Here is a 24,340-nt window from a genome sequence, read left to right on the forward strand (position 1 = left end):
GTAAATTTTCATGTCCACCCTTCTTGGTTCTAGCTGCCAGCATTAACTCATTCTGACCTCTAAGAGCACCACTGTGACCCCCTGTTCACTCCACTGCCACTCCCAGAACTTAGCACATAATAAATACATCACCTTCACAACTGATGTAAGAAATTAGAGAATGCCCTGGCAAAGACACCATGTTTAAACCAGTAACTAATTTCTGTGAAGAATCCAGATAAGAATGAATCCAGATAAGAATGATGTACGTACCTGTACCACAGGATCTTTTGGTTGGTGTGATTAACGAGACATGAGCTGTGTCTGTGCATGGCCCACCTAGAAACAGAAAGGCAGGCACATCAGTCAGGACATATCTTCTACATGCCCAAAGTTGCTATCCTGGATAAAGAGAAACCTAAAAAGGCAGGGATTAACCTGCAAATATGCATGAAGAGGGGCAGTAGGAAAGATGGTGGTGGTAGCAGAAGGCTAATTTCTAAGGACCTAATTTTAGCTCAGCAATTTAGACTACAGGTCCACAGTCTTTCTAAATTACAACATGCTTTTCATAAAAAATTATTGAGTTCCATAATGTTCAGAAGTTAAGGATATAATTTTAACTAGAATTCTGATGCAGGTGAGAGAAAATTACCCAAAAGTTTGGGAAGATGAGTTTTTCCACAAAGCAATAAGCAGGAGCACTCCCTCTTAAGTTGATCTCGGCAGTCACCCTACCTTTAAATTTATTGTATTTAATAAATGGGCAATAAATTGCCCATAGCCTTACTTAAAGAGGGAGAACACCCAAAGGAACAAAACACAGCTTTACAGAAGAAATAAGGATCATTTTAATATATAAAGAGAGCATTACTGAACAAGGAAGAATATCTAGTTCAATTATAAGACTATGATAGAAAGAGGGGCTTTTATGGAATCTTGTGAGCCCAGAGATCTAGTAGATAGGCATAATTCAAGAGTATGCAAGAGATATAGTCAGTTTATATACTGGGTGAAGGCTTGAAAAGCAGTAATTTCATTCTGCACAATCAGGACCATCAACAAATTCTTAAGTTGATATTGATATATATACCCCAACACTCCCATATTGGAGAACACACCCTACCTTCTGAAAAAGGAAGTTACTGTATAAACATGAATACTAGTGGTTCTTGACATACCCTAGGAAGGGCAGTGGTGGTGATCATAAAGGAGTAAAACAGGCAAATGTTACACTATTCTGAAAAGGTTCCTCAGGTGATGATGACTAGCAAAGGGATACATGGTTTCTTGGCACAGCTGTAAGCCAATAATGACAAGACTTCCTATCACTGAAGTTACCCACTGAAAAGGAAGGAAAGGTGAAAGAGCTCTGAGCCCTATCCTAGAGTTCATGCCACCAACATCCATAGGTTTAGGGACCTGGAGATCCCACGTAAGAAGTTCATCATTAGTTCCACCCTTTCCTACCCCAACGCCATAAGAGCAGCAAACTTTAGCGGGTGTAAGACGACACAGAGGGGAAACAGAAGGGAGGAAAAACCAAGCAGGTGTATTGTTAATGTCAAACAGGTCTTAGTAAGTCCTACTATTTGTCACCACATGGGTTAGTCTCATGCTCAAGGAGTTTATACTTTTGTTAGGAAGACAAAATTTGTGTAAAGAAAAAACAATACATGACAGCAAAAAAGAGCTGAATGGGAAATGATCAAGTACCAAACACTATGGAACAAATAATAAATGCTAAATGTAATCAGGAAGAATGTTATCTATCACTGGCCAGCATCACCTGGAAATACATCTCAAGAATTTGAAAATGAAGGACTGAAAATTAGAAAGGCCAAAAAAGCAAGACATTTCAATTAAAATTTTTTCTACAAACATCACAAACTAGAGAAAGCTCAACATGCTAAAATTCCAGAGTCCAAATGGGCAACTGTGACATGACAAATAGGCAACATGAAGAGAAAACGGGCTGCCAGAAAACGGATACAGATCCCACATCCATAAGAACCCTCTTGACACTGGCTTCTATAGTTCCATAAATAAGTTAGCTTTTTCTTCCACGTGAGGTTTTTGATTTTAGTTTTGTTTTTTGTTGTTGTTGTTGTTAATCGAAGCATTTTGATTTCTGGGAAATGATAGGCTGCTACAGAAGACTCCATTTAAAGTCCTGCAGCTACTCCCTACTTGCTCAGTAATCCTGGGTAAGTTTAATAAAAAACATGGACGTCATAAATTGTGCATAAGCCACAGTGTTGATGAGATCATCTGTACAAAAAGACTTCATAAACTATAAAGCTTTATATTATGTATCATCACTTTCTCTTCCACCAGATTTTATGCTCCCAAGAGCCAAGACCTACTTTGTCATCTACTCTTGGGTCATGACAATGTCAACAGTGGGCAATTAATAGTGTTTATTAAGTGACCACTGCAAGCTGCTTGATGAAATCGGGAGAGTGCATTTTTAAGTTTTTTTTTTTTATTTTTTTTTTCAACGTTTATTTATTTTTGGGACAGAGAGAGACAGAGCATGAACAGGGGAGGGGCAGAGAGAGAGGGAGACACAGAATCGGAAACAGGCTCCAGGCTCTGAGCCATCAGCCCAGAGCCTGACGCGGGGCTCGAACTCACGGACCGCGAGATCGTGACCTGGCTGAAGTCGGACGCTTAACCGACTGCACCACCCAGGCGCCCCTTTAAAAGCTTTTTTTAAATTGAGGTATTAGATAAAGAAAATACTAGAATGAAGCACGTAAATCTTAAATAGACACAGTGAAGGGTTTTAACATATATATATAGTTGTTATATATATGTATATTTGCATATATATATGCATATATATATGCATATTTGCATAACAACTATCAGATAAATATACTAGAACATTTTCAGAATCCAGTAAGTTCAAAGGAGCATTTTCAAGATACAGATTCCCAGACCCAGACTCTGGAAATTTTGATGCAAAAGGTTCGGGTGGGCACAGGAAGCAATTTTAGTGCACATTTTAAAACCAGCTGAACACAATGTAAATATTAACAACCCAGTCAGTTCTAATCTCTGATAACATTTTCTTTAACTCCCAGCTCAATATCTGGCCAAGATCACAAAGTACTCACAGCATCGCAAGCTGCACAGAGCACAAGAGCCAATAACAACCTAACTAATGGAATACTTTTTTAAAAGGATACAACATAATTCATCCAGTAAAATTATGAGAGAAGGGAGAAATTGGTCACATCAAGACCCCTAAAGAAATTTAGCTGGGACTCATGACTTAACACTCCCATGTTTACAAATGTAATCTTTACCTCAATCTGTAGATTGAGAGCTGATCCTTTTTAAAATTCCTAATGAATGAATTTCTGTAGGCTTTGGCAAATACGCAAATAACTTTAAGGCTACCTAGCATATCTCAACATGCATCATCATGAAAGTGTTCTCCAGAGAGCTTGTTAAACTAACAACCCAATCCAATGTATTCACTACATTATAGTAAACTACAAATAGAACCATAGTTGAGCCAAAACAAATTGACAGCATGAGTAACTGGCAGTGATAATATATCCCAGCTTTGATAATTGGACAATATTATAAACAGAAAGCTTGGAATTAAGTTTGGTCTGGCAGACTATAACCTATGAAACTCTTTAAAATCCAAAACAGATGCATATGAGCACCACACATATATTCTACACTAATTGTGCTGTCATACAAAATTCCTTTACTCTCACATAAAAGGAAGAGTCACAGGAGATATTATCTACCTTTACACAATTACAAATCTTCCTCAACTTACGATGGGGTTACGTCCCAAAAACCCATCATAAATTGAAAATCCTAAGTTGGAAATGCATTTAATACACCTAACCTACTGAATATTCTAGTTAGCCTAGCTTGTTTCTTAAATGTGCTCAGAACACCTACATTAACCTACAGCTGGGCAAAATCATCTAACACAGAGCCTATTTTATACTAAAATATTAAATACCCTGTCTAATTTATTGAATAGCGTACTGAAGGTGAAAACCAGAATGGTTGTATGGGTACAAAATGGGTCTAAGTGTATTGGTTGTGGACCCCTGTGATGGTGAGGCTGGGGGCTGTGCTCACTGCAGCTGCCCAGCATCACGAAAGGGTACTGTAGCATGTATTATTAGCCGAGGAAAAGATCAAAATTCAAAATTCGAGTATGGTTTCTATTGAATTCCTATGGCTTTTGTGCTATCGTAAAGTCTAAAAATCATCCCAAGCTGAACCATGTTAGGTCAGGGACCACATGTAATTCCAAATCAACTCTGTTAAAATGAATACAGAAAATTAAGGCCCACTCAAGGGGAATCTTTTCAAGTTTTTGTCCACAACAATAAAAATATAACATGGGTGCCATGTGGTTATAGCAAACAAAACAATTTTGAGAGCTGATGGTGAGGGTCAAAGTCAGGGCACCTGTTCATCAAATAATGGAGTTGGCTTTTCTTTACTGGGCTTTCTAATGCCTGAGGGAAAGGCAGCATATGGTCAAGTCATTGTAAATCCTGCTCTTATTTTTGGCCCTACCTCCTCTCCTTTCCAAGCAGCAGGGTAGACAGAGCTAGTAACTGAAAAGCAAGGTGAGGAAGCCTCTTCACGACTGGGTTCTATAAGTGAATAACGTGTGTGTATGTGCATGTGTGTTATGTGTTGAGTGGGATCATGGTTAGGAAATGAAATGTATTTCAAAGCACAGCATGATTCACACCATTACTGTCTAGTCTACAGTAGTGGCAATTGAGTTCAGAAAAATAAGTTTTGGGTTTTTGAATATGAAAAAAAACAAACACCATAGTTAAAGTTCCTTGTTTAATAACAGGCTCTCTGCGAATTCTGAACCAGATGATATCAAGATTAACCAACCTAAACTAACTTTTAGACAGTCACCGAGAGTACTTTTTTGCTTTCTTTTGCTAAGACATATTAAATATCTGTCTTTTCAAATCTCTTCACTATCTGCTGATATTTAATAACAGACTATAATTTTGCATTTGATATTACATCCAGAGGACTTTTTACTAAGTTTCAATAATTTAGAGTCTGGAACTTCAAGTAAATAATGTTTGTGGTAGCTTGTGGTTTGTGGCCACAAGTCTGAACACACTATCTTGTCTTCTAGGGGATGTTTCTATTCTTGTGTTAAAGGTGTCCTACATAACGTAGCACTATGGATTGCATTTGCAATTTCACATGAGAGGCATGAAATAAAATTCTTCGGCTATATTCCCAACAAGAGATCTTTATACTGTTTCTAATAAGGTAGTGGATTTTCTTAGAGAAGCAGTACTAACTTCAGTCCTGTACAGTTGAAGGGTCAAATCTGCATACTAACTTCACTGTAACTTGCAAAACCAGAAGGACTGAATGAAGGTATCCCATTAATTATCAACATTCAAATTTCAAACTGAAGTAGAACTCTTAAATTTTCTGTCAGATTCCTATAGAGTTACTGAGTATGTCAAAAAAACCTCTGAGCTACCTATGTAGTAGTCAATCTCAGACTGGTTGAAGTCTGTGACTCAAGGAGGAAGCAGAGAACACAGGCTTAGAGGCAGCTGTGTTTAGGATTGCAATCATCTTAGGCACTCTAAATCTAAGGCTGAATAAATACAGAAAAATAGTATTTCTCCTTAACCCCGAAAATAGAGATGAACAATCTACCCAGAAAGGTTTTGTTAAAACAGCTGTGATGACTGGTTATTTTTGGCTTCTGGATCCACTAGCCCTCATTGGCTGCAGGTATACCATGTGTTAAAGCACATCAATTAGGAAAAATGGACTGTCAAGGAGTCAGTCAGCTAAAAATTGCCAGAAGCCCAATAATGAAACAAATATTCTACTATCAGCTCTTCATGGTAACTGCAAAACATTAATACACAAAAATAGCCATTCCTTTTGCAAATTTATAACACTTCAATATTCTTGCTTAATTAACATGACATTTACATAACAGTATCTAATTAATTTCCAACTAAAGGCACTATGGGCTAATTAGAAATGCATCATCCTTTTTTAACCAGCTTGTCAATTCTACTCTATCATAATCTGCACATTGTTTACCTTGCAGCATCTCACTTTCCTAGGCTCAGTGTTCAAAAGGTGATCTCTGACAACAGATTCAAGAGCTACAATTCTCCTCACTCTCAAGAGATTTATAGTATCTTATCAAGAGTTTTTTGATGAGACAACTCAAAGAAAAAAAAAAAAGCAAAAAACAAAAAGCCTATGCAACAGAGATAGTGAAATAAACTCTACATTGTCTCCTGATGTGGCTATATTAAGAATGTAAAACTATCTTTTAAAAATATTCAAAGAATCTAGATTTCTTTTGCAATAAGATACTCCTTCTCTAAAAACCCTTCAATACACACACAGACACTTAAAACAGTAAATGGTAAGAAATGACCAGTAAGAAATGAATATCAAGGACAGATCAGAATGCATAAGAAAATAAGTCATCTCCCCTTCAGAAAAAAGTCAACCTCACCCTAAACCTGCAAATCATGAATTGTTTTAATCAGAAAGAACACACCTAATCTATCTACATAATTGAGTTTGAAAAGCACCATTGATTAAAAACAAGGATACATAAAGATATAATGAACGGAAATCTAAGTATACAGAAAATCTTCAGCACAGATAATAGCCCTCCCATTTCTCCAAATGAAACTTTCAAATTAAACCATTTACAAAGCTTGTTACAGAATCTAAGTGTTAATCTCTCAGTCAGAAGTTCTAATCCTAACTTACTGCATGATCTCTCGCACCATTTAGATCTAAATTAGGGATTCATGAGAAGGGGATTTTCAAAGTGGGTCACAAGTTGCAATTGGTAGATATCTATTCTGCTTATAAAGGGCTTCTCAACAAAATTTCATTACCATTCTACCCCTGCTCCCCTAAATAAGTATCATGCTGGGAGGCTCTGCAAATGTTACTGTATGTTTGTGTGTGAGTATGCTTATTAGCCTATTTGTCCAATAGAGATAAAATTAAAAATCCTCCCATACCACCTTCCCCAGAGAACAGCACTACAAGCAAAATGAAATCAGTATGCTTTCATTCACCTAGTACTGATGGACTCTTACAGGAGTTAAAGTGGACATCCCTGCTGGGGCCAGGGAATGTGTTTTGGAAGAAATACTCTCATGACCCAGCAATGGCCTTAAATGGAATGAGCCTCAAGGGCAAGGGTAAAGTCTGACTCATTTTAGTAATCTAGCACGTTAGGTTTTCAAAAATGTATTTTCCACTGCTAAATGAAAATGACTCAGGCCAAAAGCAGTTACTGAACATACATAACTATTCAGAAGGGAAATGGAACAATTTTAAAAATAGTTGATTTTCACTATATTTACATGTTAATATAGCACAACAGTTCTCATTTTAGTCTTGGGAACTTTTTACACTTAAAAATTATTAAGGACACTAAAGAGCTTCTGGTTATATGGGGCATATCTACTGATATGTACCTGATCTGAAATCAAAACCGAAAAAATTTAAAAACACAGCTTCACTTAAAATTCACAAAATAATTACGTGTCAACATAAAAACATACCGTTTTAGGAAAAGCAATTACACATTTTGAGAAAATTATGAAGAGTTGTCTTAAAGGAAGACATCTGAATTTTCATATCTACATTCAATTTTAAATGAAGGATATCACGAAAAACCACCCTTCACACAGATGGGAAAGGAAGGCCCTTATGGTGCCCTGAGTCGATCTTGGGGACTTTATAGGTCCTTGGGCCACACTTTGAGGAGGACTGGTATAGAACAAAAAAATGAATCTAAAGGTTAATATAATTTCCAATTTCTCCATACTTTCCGCACATGTCAATTGGTTTATTCTGGTCTTGCAGAGACCAACTGGATGCACTAGTAGTAATAACAGTAAAACACTGAGCTCATTCTCAACAAAATGTTCAATATTTAAGCAAATACAGAAAGGCAAGGGGGTAGCAGAATAAACTCTATGGTCATAATTTCAACCAGGACATTTTGTTTCTGCTACTTATATACTAAGAGTAAAAACGTGTTTCAAGGAATTCAAAAAATTCTGAGCAATTAAATGTTTGATTTCAGTTTTTCAGATGTGATCTCTCAGAACCCCTTATGATCAGAACAGAGCTTCCAATACATTAGGAAACTGACAAACATCCAACATCATATCCAAATGTGATAAAGTCCAATAGCAATTAACATTGAAATTCTAAGATACCACCATCTTAGGGATCAAAACTAGAACCCTTTTGGGGCACCTGGGTGGCTCAGTCGGTTAAGCATCTGACTTCGGCTCAGATCATGATCTTGCGGTCTGGGAGTCCAAGCCTGGCTGTCAACTGTGCTGACAGCTCAGAGTCTGGAGCCCAGTTCAGACTCTGTGTCTCCCTCTCTCTCTCTGACCCTCCCCAGCTTGCACTCTCTGTCTCAAAAATAAACAAACATGGAAACACACACACACACACACACACACACACACACACACACACACACACACACCAAAAACTAGAACCCTTTTTTGAGAGGTCCAAATATCACCTAGCTAAAAGTTCTATTTTTAGATACTTCTTTCTCTGTGATAAAACTTATTTAATACGGATATGAAATCAGGAGCTGTCACTTCTTCAATTTAGGCTTCAGTTCTAACTCTTTACAGGCATAACTAACGCCCAACACAGATTTCTGTATTTGCATTTTACCATCAACATGAGCATGAATCTCATAACATTAATGGAGAAACCACTCAGCAATTATAAGAGCTTTTATTTTTGACATCATAGTTCAGCTACCAAAGATGCTCTCCTAAATCTTGGCCTACGTCAGCAACTGAAAGGCTGCAATGCCCTCCTCAGAAAGAAGTTACTTGTGCATGTTCTTTGTAAGACACTTTAGATAAAATGGAAAAAGACATTATTTAGGCCACAGATACGCCCTGTGGACATTTAAAAAGAATTCTGAATGCAGGTGCCTTCTTCCTTGGCCTTTGGTGAACCTCTCCTATAGGTAGCTGCACAGTGCTGTCAATGTGTTCACAGTGACATTGGTTGTAAGGTACCTGCGTCCAACCTCCTTGTTCTACAGAAGCAAACGCTAGCAGGTCTTACCAATGGGACCTCTCTTTGCAAAAACAGAGCCACAATTTGAATTATGTAGAGAAGTGTTTATACTGATATTTTGAGATTTAAAAACTTCCTCGCAAAGATGGCATCCTGTTTCTATTAAACCAAAAAATTGTCCTTTTGATAGATCAAAAAGTGAAATGGTTTATGAAATTACAGACCATGTGAATATAAAACATAAAGTATATATGTAGTCACTTTTTGGCACTGGCAGCTTTGAATTTTAAGAGAGAAGTTCACAAACACAATTAAAATATAAAGTTAAAATAACCACTTTTAACACATCCAAATAGATAGCCCTATTAGAATACGATTTTTTCAGCCAAACGCTTCTGTCATAACAAAACTTAGATTTAGTTTCAAATTGACACTGTCACCCATTACTTGTATCAACGCAAAATAAAAATATGACAATTGCAAAGGGCTAAAGCTGTGTGAAATGTAATTGTTCACTGTGACCTTTACTTTCACAGCAAAGTACAGAATACTTCACTTAATAAGAACATAAAACAAAAATCTGCATTTGCAAAGAGGGGGGCAGTGATAATGTTGCTTCAAAACCTAGTCTGAATATCAGTAACTGTATAATCTCATAGGTGCCTGAGGAAATCTTTATGGGAAATAAACCTTTCAGATTTGTAGACTTCTTAAGGGAGCCTGAAAAATGAGTATTTAAAATCTGCTAGTTTTCTGTATGGCAAAGGGGAATCCTAAAGGGGGAAATTGAAGTGATAAAAGAAATACTTATAAGCAAAAACTGTTACTTCACAAGCAAGTGGCTATTTGCATAGTTTAAAAAAAAAAAAAAGACAGTCTTCCATTATTCCAAATCTCTGGTGGATAAAAGAAATTAACTGTCACTACAACAAGGCAACCAGATTTCAAAATTTGGTAGGGAAACTGCCTTTTCGAGGTGCTTCATCTTGGGGTTACTGAATGGCACAGTCACAGAAAATAATAAAAGAACATTAAATAGCTGTTTCAAATCAGGTTCAGGCAATAGCACACTTCTCTTTAATGTGCCAAAACACATGAGTTTTCCAAAAGTTAAGAATTAGAAAACTTTTCTAAGTATTTAAATTAGTAAGCATTTACTAAGTACTGCCTTGCCAAGCACTATGCTGGTTGCTCTGGGGAAAAGCAAAGCAACATATAATAAAGTCTTCACTAATTCTGGACTTACCCTCTAAGTTGGTACAAGAAGATGACATTATTTTGTCAAAAAGATAACCAAAACAATATGTGATTAGATGTTACAGGTAGGAAGTGGAGGAATTCCTTGGAGGAAGCAATTAGTGTTGATAAAATGGTTTTGAGATGGCTTCCATGAGCACGAATAAAAATGGTTAAGACAAGTGCCAGGGCATCTTCTGAGGACACCAAGGGTCTAGCATGGTTCAGAGCTGAACATCACTGCTGAAATGGGTAGCCTGATCAGATACAATCAATGAGCGTCCAGATTACAGTGGAGGATGCCTGATACAGAATTAAGAATCTAAATGACCAGATGATGATAAGCCAACTAAAGAATTTCCTTTCTTGTTTAACATGCTTTCAATGGGAGGTTCTTGTGACAAACTTAAGGACTAGGACAAGAGTAGAAGATATGGCTACAATGCTGTAAAAACACAATGGTGGCAGTGACAACTTTCCAGACCTTTAACATCTCTCCATTAACTAGAAGATCATAAACAAAGAAATTAGGTAATATAACCAATATCAGTGAAATTAAGAATAAGACTTAGTTTGTGTACTTGGTATAATATATACTCTAAAGCTAATAAATGAGTGGTGCCTGGGTGCCTCAGTCAGTTAAGTAGCTGACTTTGGCTCAGGTCATGATCTCAAGGTTCATGAGTTCAAGCCTTGCTTTGGGCTCACTGCTGTCAGCACAGAGCCCGCTTCGGATCCTCTATCCCCCTCCCCTCTCTCTTCCCCTCCCCGGCCTCAAAATTAAACAAACATTTAAAAAATATTTAAAAAAGTAAAGTTAATAAATGAAAGTTATGCATTCCAAGAAATTTAGAAGAATAGATGAAATGGATGTTTTTAATATCAAAATTGACTTTAAATAAGGTAGAAAATATGAAAAGTCCAATATCAGATATCAGGCCAATCAGCTTTATGAATAAGTTTTTCCAGCTTTCAAAGAATAGACACGTTACATAATGTGAGAACATAATACAAAAACCTGCTTAGAGCACAGGAAAAGATGAACAGCTTTCTATGAGATTAATGTAACTGATGCCAGAACTAGACAGGAATAGCATGCCCACAATAATATAAATACACATATACATAAAATTAACTCACTTGTTAAAAAGGTGTAAAATTTAAAATAAAATTAGCATTTTGAACCCAGCAGTATACTGAAAGAACTAGTAGAGTTTAATTCAGGGAATGCAAAGATAGTTTAATGCTGGAAATCCATTAAATTAAGAGATTACATATTAAAAGAGAAATCCATTTGATCATCTCCAAAGATGCCCCCACCAAAGGTATTTTATAAAATTCAACACTCCTCTCTGACTTAAAAATAAAAAGTGAGCAAGCTATAAATAAAAGAATTTCCTTCAACTGATAAATAATAGCTACAAAAACAAAAACAAAAACGCCACCACAAATACTAAACCGTGAAATGCTACTAGAAGTAGTCCTATTAGAGTCAGAAATGAGAAAAAGAAAAATATATAAAGCTGGAAGGGAGAAAATCTTGTAATAAATGTTTAAGATTTACAAGAAGAAATGATAGGTGTTTACTCAAAAATATATAAGATTTGAATAAATGAAGACAAACAATATTCCTATGAGAAGGCCCAATAGTGTATTAAAATGTCAATTATTTCCAAATAAATCTACGTATTCCATATAATCCTAATCAGAATCACACTGTAATTGTTAATACAGCTTGACAAGCTGACTATAAATTCATCAAGAAAATACAAAAGAATAGCTAATATAATTTAGAAAAAAAAAAATAAACTAAAGGGGACTAGCTCTACCAGACATCATTACATACCACAAAGATATATTCCAGTTTTAGGAATATACAAGTAGACAACTGGAATAAAATAAAAGAGCCTAAAAACAGATCTGTGTTTATATAATATTAATGGAATTAGAAACCAGGCCTATTTAATAAATGGTTTTGAGATCACTGGTTCTCCATTCAGAAAAATTATAAAGGTAAATCCTTATACTCCTATCATATACAAAATGAATTCCAGATGGATTCAAGAGCTAAATATAGAAAAACATAAATTATAAAAGTATTAAAATACATTAAAAAATATTTTTATAACCCTGTAGCAAAGAAAGCCTTCTAAGACAGACACAACCCTAGAAGACAAAAGACCAACAGACTTAACTTTAAAAAACCTGTAAATTTTCAACTAAAATTTCAGACACCCAAATCAAAATTAAAAGCCAAGTGACATACTAGAAGAAAACATCTGCAAGATACGTAACAAAGACTTATGAGTTCCTACAAATCAGTAAGGAAAAGAGTTAATAAAAAAAATAAATAAGCAAAGAATAGAGATAGGCAAATCACTGGAGGCATGAACAGTTAACAAATGTGCAGCAGTGCTCAATCTCAGTATCAGGAGATGTCAGGGGAATGCAAATTAAAATGAGCTATTCTTTTGCCTACTGTCTCCTCCCCCCAGAACACCTAACAACGGTAAAAGTACGGGAAACACTCTCAAATACCATTCTTAGGGGTATATTTGATAACGTCATTTTGGAAATTAATTTGGGCCATGTATATCAAAAGTTAAAATATATATATACATATTCTGATTCTTTAGTTCCTCCTTCATGTATTCATCAAGGAAAAATGACAAATGCACCATTAGTCATGTATAAAAATGTCTACTTCACATGGCTTATAGAGAAATGTTAGAAAGTCTCAAAAAAAAGAGAAGATAATAAAAATATGAAATACTATGCAACAGCTTAAAAACAAGTAGGCAGATCTTTATGTATTGATCTGACAAGATCTCTAAAATATACTGTTAAATGGAAGAACAAGTTATAAACAATAAATGGAATATGCACTCATTTGAATAAAAATGAAGAAAATTGGGGAACCTGGGTGGCTCAATAGGTTGAGCATCCAACTCTTGATTTCGGCTCAGGTCATGATCTCAGGGTCCTGGGTTTGAACGTTGGGCTCTGTGCTGAGCATAGAGCCTGTTTAAGATAGTCTCTCTCTCTCTCTCTCCTTCTCTCTCTGCCCCCTCCCTCCCTCCTTCCCTTTCCCTTTCTCCCTCCATCTGCTCCTCTCCCCTAACTGCATGTTCTCTCTCTTAAAAAAAAAAAGGTTTTTAAAAATGAAGAAAATCTTTATGTATGCCAAAATACATATAACTTGAAAAAGAATGTATAACCCAAAATGAATAAACAATGGTTATCTCTGGAAAAAATGGGAATTTAGCGGGGCTTGGGGGTGGAGATATAAAAGAAGTATTTTCACCTTCTATTCTATATAAACCTGTATGTTTATTGTGTATTGTGTGTGCTATTGCTTTACTTGTGTACTTAAAAAATAGGATTTACAAATCTTTTAAGAAAAAAAAAAGCCATCAAATGAGTAATTTAAAAATCATTGTTTTGCTTTAGTTTGGTCTTTATTTTGACTACTTGTTGAAGGTCACATGATCCTATAAAGTGCCTCAACAAGTTTCAACCCAGATAACATTAAGGAATAGAAATAATTTCAGTAAGAAAACACTGCTAAACTGCTCAAGTCCTTCTGCTTTTTGACAGGGATTAATTTAATGATTCCATACATTGATTCCTGGTAAATTACAGCCATTCAATTTGATACATCATATAACTGTACATTATCATACTGTACTGCAAAGTATCTATCTTTTTAGTACATAGCCATAATAAAAGTAGAATGCTTTAGAGAATCAGCTCCAGGATAAATAAATGCACTAAAAAAAAAAATACCTTTAAATTAAAATCAAGAGACATTTAAAGTTTGGGCATTCTTCATTATGGGAAAGAATCTTCCACTTTGAGACTATTATATATCAGAAAAGCTCCATCTGTTGTATAATTATCTCTGATAAACGGCCTGATGCTTCGAGCTTCATTAGAGAAAAGGGAAGAGAAAGACACATACAGAAAGAACTATGAATAAATCTCCCCACCGTATTTCACTTAAAACCAGCCCAGCAGGAAGTCATAAAGTATTTTTTTAATAGGTAATATTTTCTAAATGTTCTACTAGAATAAGCCAGCCTGTTTTGCCCAATATCGATCTGGTTTTCTGAAGTAGGCATAGTCCAAAAAAGGGAAAACTAGTTTCGCTGAAAGATTATTAGAAATTTAATTGGTAAAAACAAACAGTCTAACTACTTGGTGGCTGTGATATTCATTTTTCAGGGGACATTAATTTAATCACAGATAAAGAATGTTCTCAAATTTCTATTTTGGGAATCACTGTCATAATTAAAAGAAAATCCAGCCAGCACTTGGAAATGAAGCTTTAATCATTAACAATCTTCATTAACATTCCAGTTAGTATGGTTCTCACTTTTTCTGTATATTTTCTTTTGGCTATAACAAAAGCATCTCTTGGGTGGATGCAGTAGAGAAGAATATGAAAAATCTGGAGTATTATAGATGAAAAAGGCCCAGAGCTGAGTGCTAGTCCTGTCATGTGACTCAAGGCAAATTAGCATGCAAACCTTTTTCTCAGCTGTAGAATAATAGGAAGAATAGCTGCCCTGCCTACGTTGCACACGGTCAGAAAGATCCCAGGAAAATAATATTTGTTAAAGTGCTCTGCTAAACAGGGGTTAGCAAACTTTTTCTGTAAAGAATCACTGGGTCTTTGTAGCAACTACCCAATTCTGCCATTGTAGTGCGGAAGTAGTCATAGACATAATACATAAATGAATGAGCATGTCATATTCCAATAAAACTTTATCAACACTGAAATTTAAATTTCATATAAGTTTTACATGTCACAAAATATTGTTCTTTTGACTTTTTTCAATCATCTAAAATCATTACAGGCCACACAGAAACATGTGATAGTCTAGATGCGGCCCATGGGCCATATTCTGCCAATTCCTCTTATAAACAATAGTTTTATATATGTGGTGGCTGCTGTTTATTTCTTAGTATGTGCCTCTACAGAGCTTAGGAAAAGTATTCTGTATGAGGTGGGCACTCTCTAACTGCTGGATTAGAATGTCAGAATATTTGTGGGGCGCCTGGGTGGCTCAGTTGGTTAAGCGTCCGACTTCGGCTCAGGTCATGATCTCATGGTCTGTGGGTTTGAGCCCCGCGTCGGGCTCTGTGCTGATGGCTCAGAGCCTGGAGCCTGTTTCCGATTCTGTGTCTCCCTCTCTCTCTGCCCCTCCCCCGTTCATGCTCTGTCTCTGTCTCAAAAATAATAAACGCTAAAAAAAAAAATTAAAAAAAAAAAAAAGAATGTCAGAATATTTGAAAACAAGCCCATTTCTTGCCATCACTCTTTCCTAGGTATGGATTTCAACTGTTTGAGTATCAGTTCTCTTCCTCTCTTGCCTTGAAAGAAACAGACCAGCCAAATCTCCTCCAACACCTCTATTTCTATCCAGTATGTAGTGGGCCTGGGAAAAAAAAACCAAAACCCAAAACCTAGGTAGGTACGCACATCAGAAGTCTCCTAAACATGTCTACCTGTAACATGCTCAGGATAACAAGAAAGCTGATTTATAAGACAGAGAAAGAAAAGGACATTTTTTCATCTTTTAAGCCCTATCTGATAAGACCCTGACTTAAGGTGACCAGTCAATATGCCCCTCATTTAAAAATAAAACAACTGGGGCGTCTAGGTGGCGCAGTCGGTTAAGCGTCCGACTTCAGCCAGGTCACTATCTCGCGGTCTGTGAGTTCGAGCCCCGCGTCAGGCTCTGGGCTGATGGCTCAGAGCCTGGAGCCTGTTTCCGATTCTGTGTCTCCCTCTCTCTCTGCCCCTCCCCCGTTCATGCTCTGTCTCTCTCTGTCCCAAAAATAAATAAAAACGTGGAAAAAAAATTAAAAAAAATAAAAATAAAACAACTGGTTCCGGTGTTTTCTATCTACAACCTGACATTATCCTTTCTCCCTTTAAAAGCTGGGTCGAGGGACGCCTGGGTGGCTCAGCTGATTGAACATCCAACTCCTGATCTTGGCTCAGGTCATGATCTCACAGTTTGTGAGATTAGGTCCTGCCTACGGCTCTGTGCTGACAGTGTAGAACCTGCTTGAGATTCTCTCTTCCTCTCTCTCTCTCTCTACCCTTCCCCCTCTCTCTTGCTCCCATTCTCTCTCAAAATAAACATTAAAAAAAAAAAAGTTGGGTCAAGAAACAGAAGTACAAATCACACTTCATCTCCTCTATGAAAACCCTGGAAATTGGGAAAACAGCGAATAAGTAGCAAAAGCAGAAGAAAGGTTATTTTGTTCTTGTTAAATGTTTATGCAACATTCCTTCCTCTGTAGTTTACATTTGCATGCAATGTCCTTTATACCATAAATCACCACAGAGGCAGGAAGTTATGGTGTGATGCCAGAATCAGGCTACTGTGATCTTGGGTAAGATACTGAACCATCATCCTGTGCCTCCACCTCCACACCTGTGAAACAGATATGGTAACAATCTCTACCATACAGGGTAATTATGAAGATAAAGTAGGTTACTGCAGATAAAGTATTTGGAATAGTGCCTGGTACTTGAGGAGTCCAGAGGTAGCTGTTACCACTGTTATAGCATTTAAATACTGTGACAAGTCCTTTGGTCACTCTTTGAGTTTTGTTTACACTGCTTTTTTAAACAAGTTTCTAATGGCTTAAAAGTTCCACAGACTGTTCTGTAGTCACACAACAAAGGGAGAGGAAGAGGTATGTGAGTGTTCAGACAAAAAACACAAACTTTGTCTGGAGCTTTTGGATATCTGTGTTATTTGACATTCAGTCAGGTTTTAAGAAATTCTTCTGGGGGGCGCCTGGGTGGCGCAGTCGGTTAAGCGTCCGACTTCAGCCAGGTCACGATCTCACGGTCCGTGAGTTCGAGCCCCGCGTCAGGCTCTGGGCTGATGGCTCAGAGCCTGGAGCCTGTTTCCAATTCTGTGTCTCCCTCTCTCTCTGCCCCTCCCCCATTCATGCTCTGTCTCTCTCTGTCCCAAAAATAAATAAACGTTGAAAAAAAAAAGAAATTCTTCTGGATAAAAATCTGCCCTGCTTCTTTGCTTTACATGCTTGTCAGTAGTTCTTACCCTATCTGCAGTCTTTTTAGAACAGCACTAATGCACCCAGACTCTCACCACATATATTTCATTTCTTGTCCTATATTCATTTCACAGTGGGAAGTAAAAAAGCAGATATAAATAATACCCATTCTCTTGATTATTACAGACAAATAAAAACTTTCCACAAGTCCTGAAGAATACACTACACTTCCAGTTCTACATAGTAACAGTAGAACCACAATTACTGTATAGTTAACAAAGTATGCAGTACTCGGATCTGCAACACAAACCCATTTCCCAGCAACTCCCATACCCCACATCTCTTTACCTCTATATAAGAGAAGCTACGAAGGGCCAACAGATGAAATTCTGGTCCCTTGAGGTTGCTAAAAGATCAACAGAAGTAATCCCCTTCCTCTGCTTCCTCCACCCTGCTTCTACAGTACACCATAGCTGCAGAAATCTCTAAGGTGCCTATCGATCAGGCTGTCTACTCTCACCTGGGTCTTCACTGTTACTTGGCAACCACCATAATTATCTCATGCTGACTTACAATGCATCTACCCTAATACTTTAACAAACTTTCTTAGTTTCTTCATCCCTATATCCCCCATCCACAAACCAGGCACACATAGTTTTCAATCTCGTTGAGGTAGCAACACCCACCTGAGAAAGCTTTTACAAATAACCTGCTTACTGACCACTGTTCATGCTGCTGCCTCCCTTACACCCCAAATTCTTCTGAACCCATTTGGGAGAATAAGCCAGAAAAGGTGACCTCCTTGGGGGATAGAGACCTAACCTTACTCATTTCTGTAGCCAGTACTTAACCTAGTACCTCACATATAGTAGGCTCTCAGCAAAGATTGCTAAATGAATATACAAGCCACTGAAAAAGATTATTAAATAGCTTATACTTAGGTAATCAGTCTCAAGACCATCAAATCCAAGTGTCTCTGGTCAGCTGACACTCTCTACAGCATTTTAACAATGATGAGGCAATAAGCTATTGTGGGTGCTTGCAAACACTTGCTTTGGAGCCAAATTAGTGGGCTGGAACATAAACTATGTTGAGAAGCAGAAGCTCTGTAACTTTGGACTGAAGTTACTGAACCTCTCTATTCTTTACCTTCCTCGTCTGTAAATACAATAATAAAAGCACCTACCTCATAAGATCCTGTGAAAATTAAATATTACTACATATAAAGAGCTTAGAAGAGTGCTTAGAATATAGCAGACACTTCATAAATGTGACCTTACATTTTCATTATTTTTTAAGTTTATCTATTTTGAGAGAGTGCACATGTGCAAACAGAGGGGCGGGGTAGAGAGAGGGAGAGAGAGAAACCATCTCAAGTAGGCTACATGTGGGGCTCAATCCCACGAACTGTAGACCATGACCTGAGCCCAAATCAAGAGTCTGACGCTTAACTGACTAAGCCATATTTTCACTATTATTATGAAAGACCACATCATAAGTTGAAATTTGTTCCTTGGCTTCTGTGACCTTACCAATTATCATTCTCCTCTTCTCTGACTTCTTCAGTTTCCTACTCTGTCTTGATTTCACTCTCAAGGTTCTATTCTCACTGCTTTTAATTGCTCTCATCTTTGCCAATCTCATTTAACCATTAAGGCTTCAACTATCATCTCCCAAGTGTTTGAAGCTCACTCTGACTCCCCCTTCTCCTGAGCTCCAACTCAAACTGCCCACTTGAACATGAAAGTCATCATCATATCTCAGATTAGCAAACCTCAATTCCTCATATCTGTAAAAACCTGAGAACTACAACAATGAGCCTCATAAGAGTTAGGAAATGAGATTTGTTTCAGAGAGTTTAACTCAAACACAAAATGGTTCAAAACAGTAATGTCATCAGAGAGAATGGATCTGAAGCTAGTAGAACTAGACATCTTTACTCAGATGGAAGGTATTTATTTATCAAAAGAAAAAACATGGCAGTGTACAATGGACCAGAATTGCAAGTTATGGAAACACAGGAAGTGTTGTGTCCTAGGGGCTCCAGAGCTCAGGGTGGGTGTAAGCCCAGGCAGAGAAAGGAGAAAAGGGTATGAAGATGTAATCTTGCATTGAATGCAACACCTTCCCTGTATGTAGTTAGAGTGTACCTCACAATCTGCTGGACTCAATTAAAAATTCGCTTCATTTTAATTCCACTTATTGAGGCCATACTTTGCCATTTGCTATATTAAATCCTTGTTTGGTTGGCTTTCCAGAAAGGTCTGCCTCCAGAGAAAATGTTTTAGTCATATGTATAAATTTTTATTTCCAATCTCTGTTACAGGATTTTTCATGATGAATTAACAAAGTAACTTTTGGTTATAATTTGAGTTTCCACATACCTTAATTATAGAGAGACAAAGTGCTGATCTTGCCAACACGAAAATTTCTATTCTCTGTGGTAATTATGTTTCCCATTGTGAATTAACTAATCAAAAGCATGGATTCTGAAGCCAAATGTCTAAATTTGAATCCTGGTTCTAGTATCTAGTTGTTTGTGACCACAGGCAAATTACCTGACCTCTTTGTACCTATTTCCTTATCTGCAGGATAGGGATAATGATAGTTATCTACTGTACTGGATTATCATGAAGAATAAGAGGGAAAATATGCAAAACATACAGAACACTATCTTGCATATAAAGTGCTCAATAAATGATAGCTATTATTATCTTCCTCTTGCACACAACTTGGCTGCTCAAGCTGTTTTTTGTGGTCTAATCCTGGTATGTATGAATCCAATCAGGTAAGATCCTGGCCAGCTCCAATCTTTCCCTTAGACAAGGAATTCTTCACCTAAAGGCTACAATGAGCTTAAAAAATTTTTATTCAAAATTGGATAGTATGTATTTTTCTGAGACAAGGGGTCATACCTTTTATCAGTGTTTCTCAATAAGTACATGACACAAATAGATTTTTAATAACAAAATAAAACCCATTGCCTTAACATTACTACTACTATTTTAATGTTTTCTTCTTCCCTCCTCTTAAATGATTTCTACACCTTCCCCTGGGCCTCTATTCAATAAGTTACAATATTTAAAAAATTCTTTCTCTGCAATACTATTCTAGTATAACCCTTCCCATTTTCAGGGTTACTTCTCCAAAAGAACTGTAATAATATTACTTTCTTTGCTCAAAAACATGACTATCATCTAACATCCAAATAGCTTAGCTGGGCATTTATGACTTGACCATCATCTACCTTTCCAACCTTGTCCTAGGGGTCACTTGCCAGTATAAAACCCTATGTAGCTTTTCTGCACAGCTCATTCTACTCTGTCTAGAATGTCTTTTCACCATCTGTGTCTATTTCAAGACCACTTTCTCCAGTAAACCAACACCCTTCTTCAAGAGTCACGGTCTTTAATACATAGGAAGAATCATTAAAATGGGCACATAAAACCAAGTATCAGGGTTTATCAACACTGGCATTACTGACATGTCAGGCTGGATAACTCCTTGCTGTGGAGAGCTGTCCTCTGCAGTGTAGGATGTTCAGCTGCAGTGGTGGCGGGGGGTGGGTGGCAAAATTACTCCTGGTTGAGAACCACTGATATATTATAACAAATATATTTAATTTCCTCTAATAAGTAAATTCTCTGAAGACACAGACAATGGTCTTCCTTACTATTATATTCTCAATTTTACCTAGTACACTGGCTTATGATCATTTGTTCTCTGCTTATCTTTCCAAAGTTAGACAGAACACTCTAACCTACCATATTCCAAGGATTTCTATATGCTCATTAACTCTGAAACAGCAAACTTCAACCTGTTATTAAAGCTTTTAAAAGGCAAAAACTGCTATGTCAAAATGTGCCTAAAATTTTCAACACATATGGTTATAGGTTGTGTCCTAAAGAAGATGGTTAAAGCATTTAAAAATTTAAGTGGACAATGGACTTCCATATCACATATATAACAATAGTATTCTATCATTGAGGACTTATAGAAGAACAGAAACCACTTCCTACTCTCTTCAAATATCCTATGTTCTATGAAGTTACTATCTCAGTTAATTGCCTAGAAACATTCAAGGCCCAGTTAGTGACATAGGTAAGTTTTCGATCCAAGGTTCCTAAATTAGAAGTTCTCTAGACCAGTGGTTCTTATCAATTAGCACACATTAGGATCCTCTGCAAAGTTAACAGATCCCTGGGCCTCCCTCTAGGTCAATAAAATTAGACTCAGGGAATGGGGCTGAAGACTAAAATTGTTTTTGTCTTTTTTTTTTTTTTAAATCTCTAGTGGGTTCTGTTTTGCAGCCAGGATTGAGAACCACTACCCTAGACTGGTTCGAAACTTCGTACTTGACAGTTAACATAGAAGACTATCTTTTAAAAAAGACCTTAAGCTCTACAGAACAGCTAAGACATATTCTCTTAACTTGTTGAGTTGGGCCTACATGTCAAAACTTTATCTTGAATTACAAAAGCTGCTATCTTGTTTTCTAGACAAGGCATTACCAAGAAGCTCATGATATGATTCTTGGGCTGCTTTCTCTACCACTTCACAGGATCTGGGCACTTACACTCCTCTTTACTTGGTGAAGTTACATTCAGTTCTGTCGGAAGCGGCTGCTGGCTGGGACTAAGAGTTGGCGTGGTTATCGAGGTATTGTTGTTGTCACTGGTGGTCTCTTCAGAAAACAAATCTGATTGGCTGTTACTGGTACTTGGAGCAGAATCATCGTCTGGTTGTTTCTTTTGAAAATCTGAAGAGAAAGAGTGATATAACCAGCTTAATTAAGGAGTTCACAATCTCCTTGGGAATTAGAAGACAATAAAAGTTAGTACAAAAATAAAAATTAAATGACACAGCAGCAATAATACACTTGGTGATGATAAAAAAAAAAAAAACGGAAGTAAAAAAACGGATCAAAAACATATACCATATAAGCCCTTCACTGACAGAGGATAACTGGAGTTAAAATTTTCCAAGGTCCGTGTATTGTTCAGAAAAATGGTAGACATATCAATTTTAATGTAAGAGTTTACAAAGCCAAATACAAATTAAAATTTTAGGAGTAATCAGTAGAAGGGAAAAATAAATAAAGAAAAGTTACTCAGGGGCACCTGGGTGGCTCAGTAGGTTGAACGTCCAACTCTTGATTTCAACTCAGGTCACGATCCCAGTGTTGTGGGATTGAGCCCCGTGTCAGCTCTGTGCTGAGCCTAGGGCCTGCTTAAAATCCTCTCCCTCTCACCCTCTGCCCCTCTCTTCAGCTCAAGCTTGCTCTCTAAAATAATAAATAGATAGACAGGTATATAGATAGATACATAGATAAAGAGATTTAAAAAAAGTTATTCAAATCAAGACAGGACAGGTAAAAAGGAAAAAATGAGCATAGAAAAAAACAGGGTAAACAGAAAACACATAATAAGATTGTAGAGATAAGTACAAATATATTAGTAATGGTAATAACTGTAAACTGACGAAACTAAGAAAATATTCAGATTGAATAAACAAAATCCTGTTTTATGTAGTTTATGAGACACACTAGAAACATGAACATGAGTATAAAGAAAATTTTAAAGTACATTATAATAATACCAGCAAAGATACATGATTAAAAAGCCAGTTATAGCCACAGTAGTAACAGAAAATGTAGACTAAGGCAAAAAAACAAAACAAAAACTAGAGAAAAAAGAGGATTATAGAATAGTAAAAAAAAAAAAAAAAAAAAGTTTAAAAGCAAAGAATTTACCAGGAAGATAAAACAATTCTAAACCTGTATGTTCCTAATAACAAAGCCTCAAAATATATAAAGCAAAAATGATTCTATTTATGGGAACCTGACAAATTTACTATCATAATGGGAAGATTTTAATATATCTGTCTAAGCCAAAATAATTAGTAAAATTAAAGAGGATTAATAAGCATAGACTCATATACTCAACAATAAGATAACAAATTATTTTCAAACATATGAGGAATATTTATAAAAGCGGCTATACCTGGCTAAATGCTGATCGCACATTAACCTATAAAGCAGAAGTCTTAACAGATGCCAAAGAATTAGTAAGATAAAAGCATTATTAGCTGATCACTGAGCAAGTAAATTAGATTCTGATAAAAAATTCTGTATTTGAAAATTTTTTAATATTTTATTAAAAATTTAAAGTAAACTCATGGGTCAAATCAGAAATTAGAAAATACTTATAAATAAATGATAAAGAAATTACTACTCATCAACATCCAGTAAAGATAAACATGTACATAACATTATACCTCAGTCATTTCACACCTAGATCTATGTCTAACACACATGTACAATGTCAACACACATGTATAAGAATGTTAATTATATATTGTTTGCAATACTAAAATGTCAGAAACAACCTGAAGGTCCATAAACCATACTAAATTCATATAAAGGAATAATGTATATTGTGAAAATGACTGCTACACACATCAGCAGGAATGAATCTCAAAATCATAGCACTGAAAAGAAAAAAACAAGTCACTAAATAACACAGTAAGATTGTGCTTATGTAAACCTTAAAAAGAGTCAAAACTCAATATATTATTTAGAATTTGTATGTTCAAAAATTTTTTTAATGTTTATTTTTCAGAGAGTGAGAGAGTGAGAGAGCTCAAGCGGGGGAGGGGCAGAGAGAGAGACAGAGAGAGAGAGAGACACAGAATATGAAGCAGGCTCCAGGCTCTTAGCTGCCAGCATAGAACATGATGTGGGGCTCAAACCCACGTACTATGAGATCATGACCTGAGCTGAAGTCAGAAGCTCAACCACCTGAGCCACCCCGGCGCCCCTAGAAATATGTATTTAAACCATTAAAAAATACTTAATACAATTCAGGTTAGTGGTTACTTCTTAGGTTGAGGGAGGGGGATGTGAAGGTGAGAGGTATGCAAAAATAATAGGAATAGTGTACACTGACACATTAAAATAAAATTGATGCATAAGGGAATGCTAGAAGGC

General features: G+C 36.5%; 1 protein-coding gene across 5 annotated transcripts in view; it reads right to left on the reverse strand.

Moving 5' to 3' along the window:
• Positions 1–24,340, reverse strand: part of ZFAND3 (zinc finger AN1-type containing 3) — a 323,061-nt gene that overhangs the window by 58,252 nt on the left and 240,469 nt on the right. For 3 of the 5 annotated variants that reach the window (XM_027057837.2, XM_027057835.2, XM_027057836.2), the window contains 2 exons: positions 21,929–22,111; positions 253–318 (listed from right to left, as the gene is read on the reverse strand). In XM_027057837.2, the coding sequence (XP_026913638.1) occupies positions 253–318; positions 21,929–22,111 (249 nt within the window). The remainder of the gene's footprint in view (positions 1–252; positions 319–21,928; positions 22,112–24,340) is intronic. The other 2 variants (XM_053222859.1, XM_053222858.1) reach the window with 1 other exon arrangement.

This window comes from Acinonyx jubatus, chromosome B2 (assembly GCF_027475565.1).
Source record: "Acinonyx jubatus isolate Ajub_Pintada_27869175 chromosome B2, VMU_Ajub_asm_v1.0, whole genome shotgun sequence".
Lineage (NCBI taxonomy): Eukaryota > Metazoa > Chordata > Mammalia > Carnivora > Felidae > Acinonyx > Acinonyx jubatus.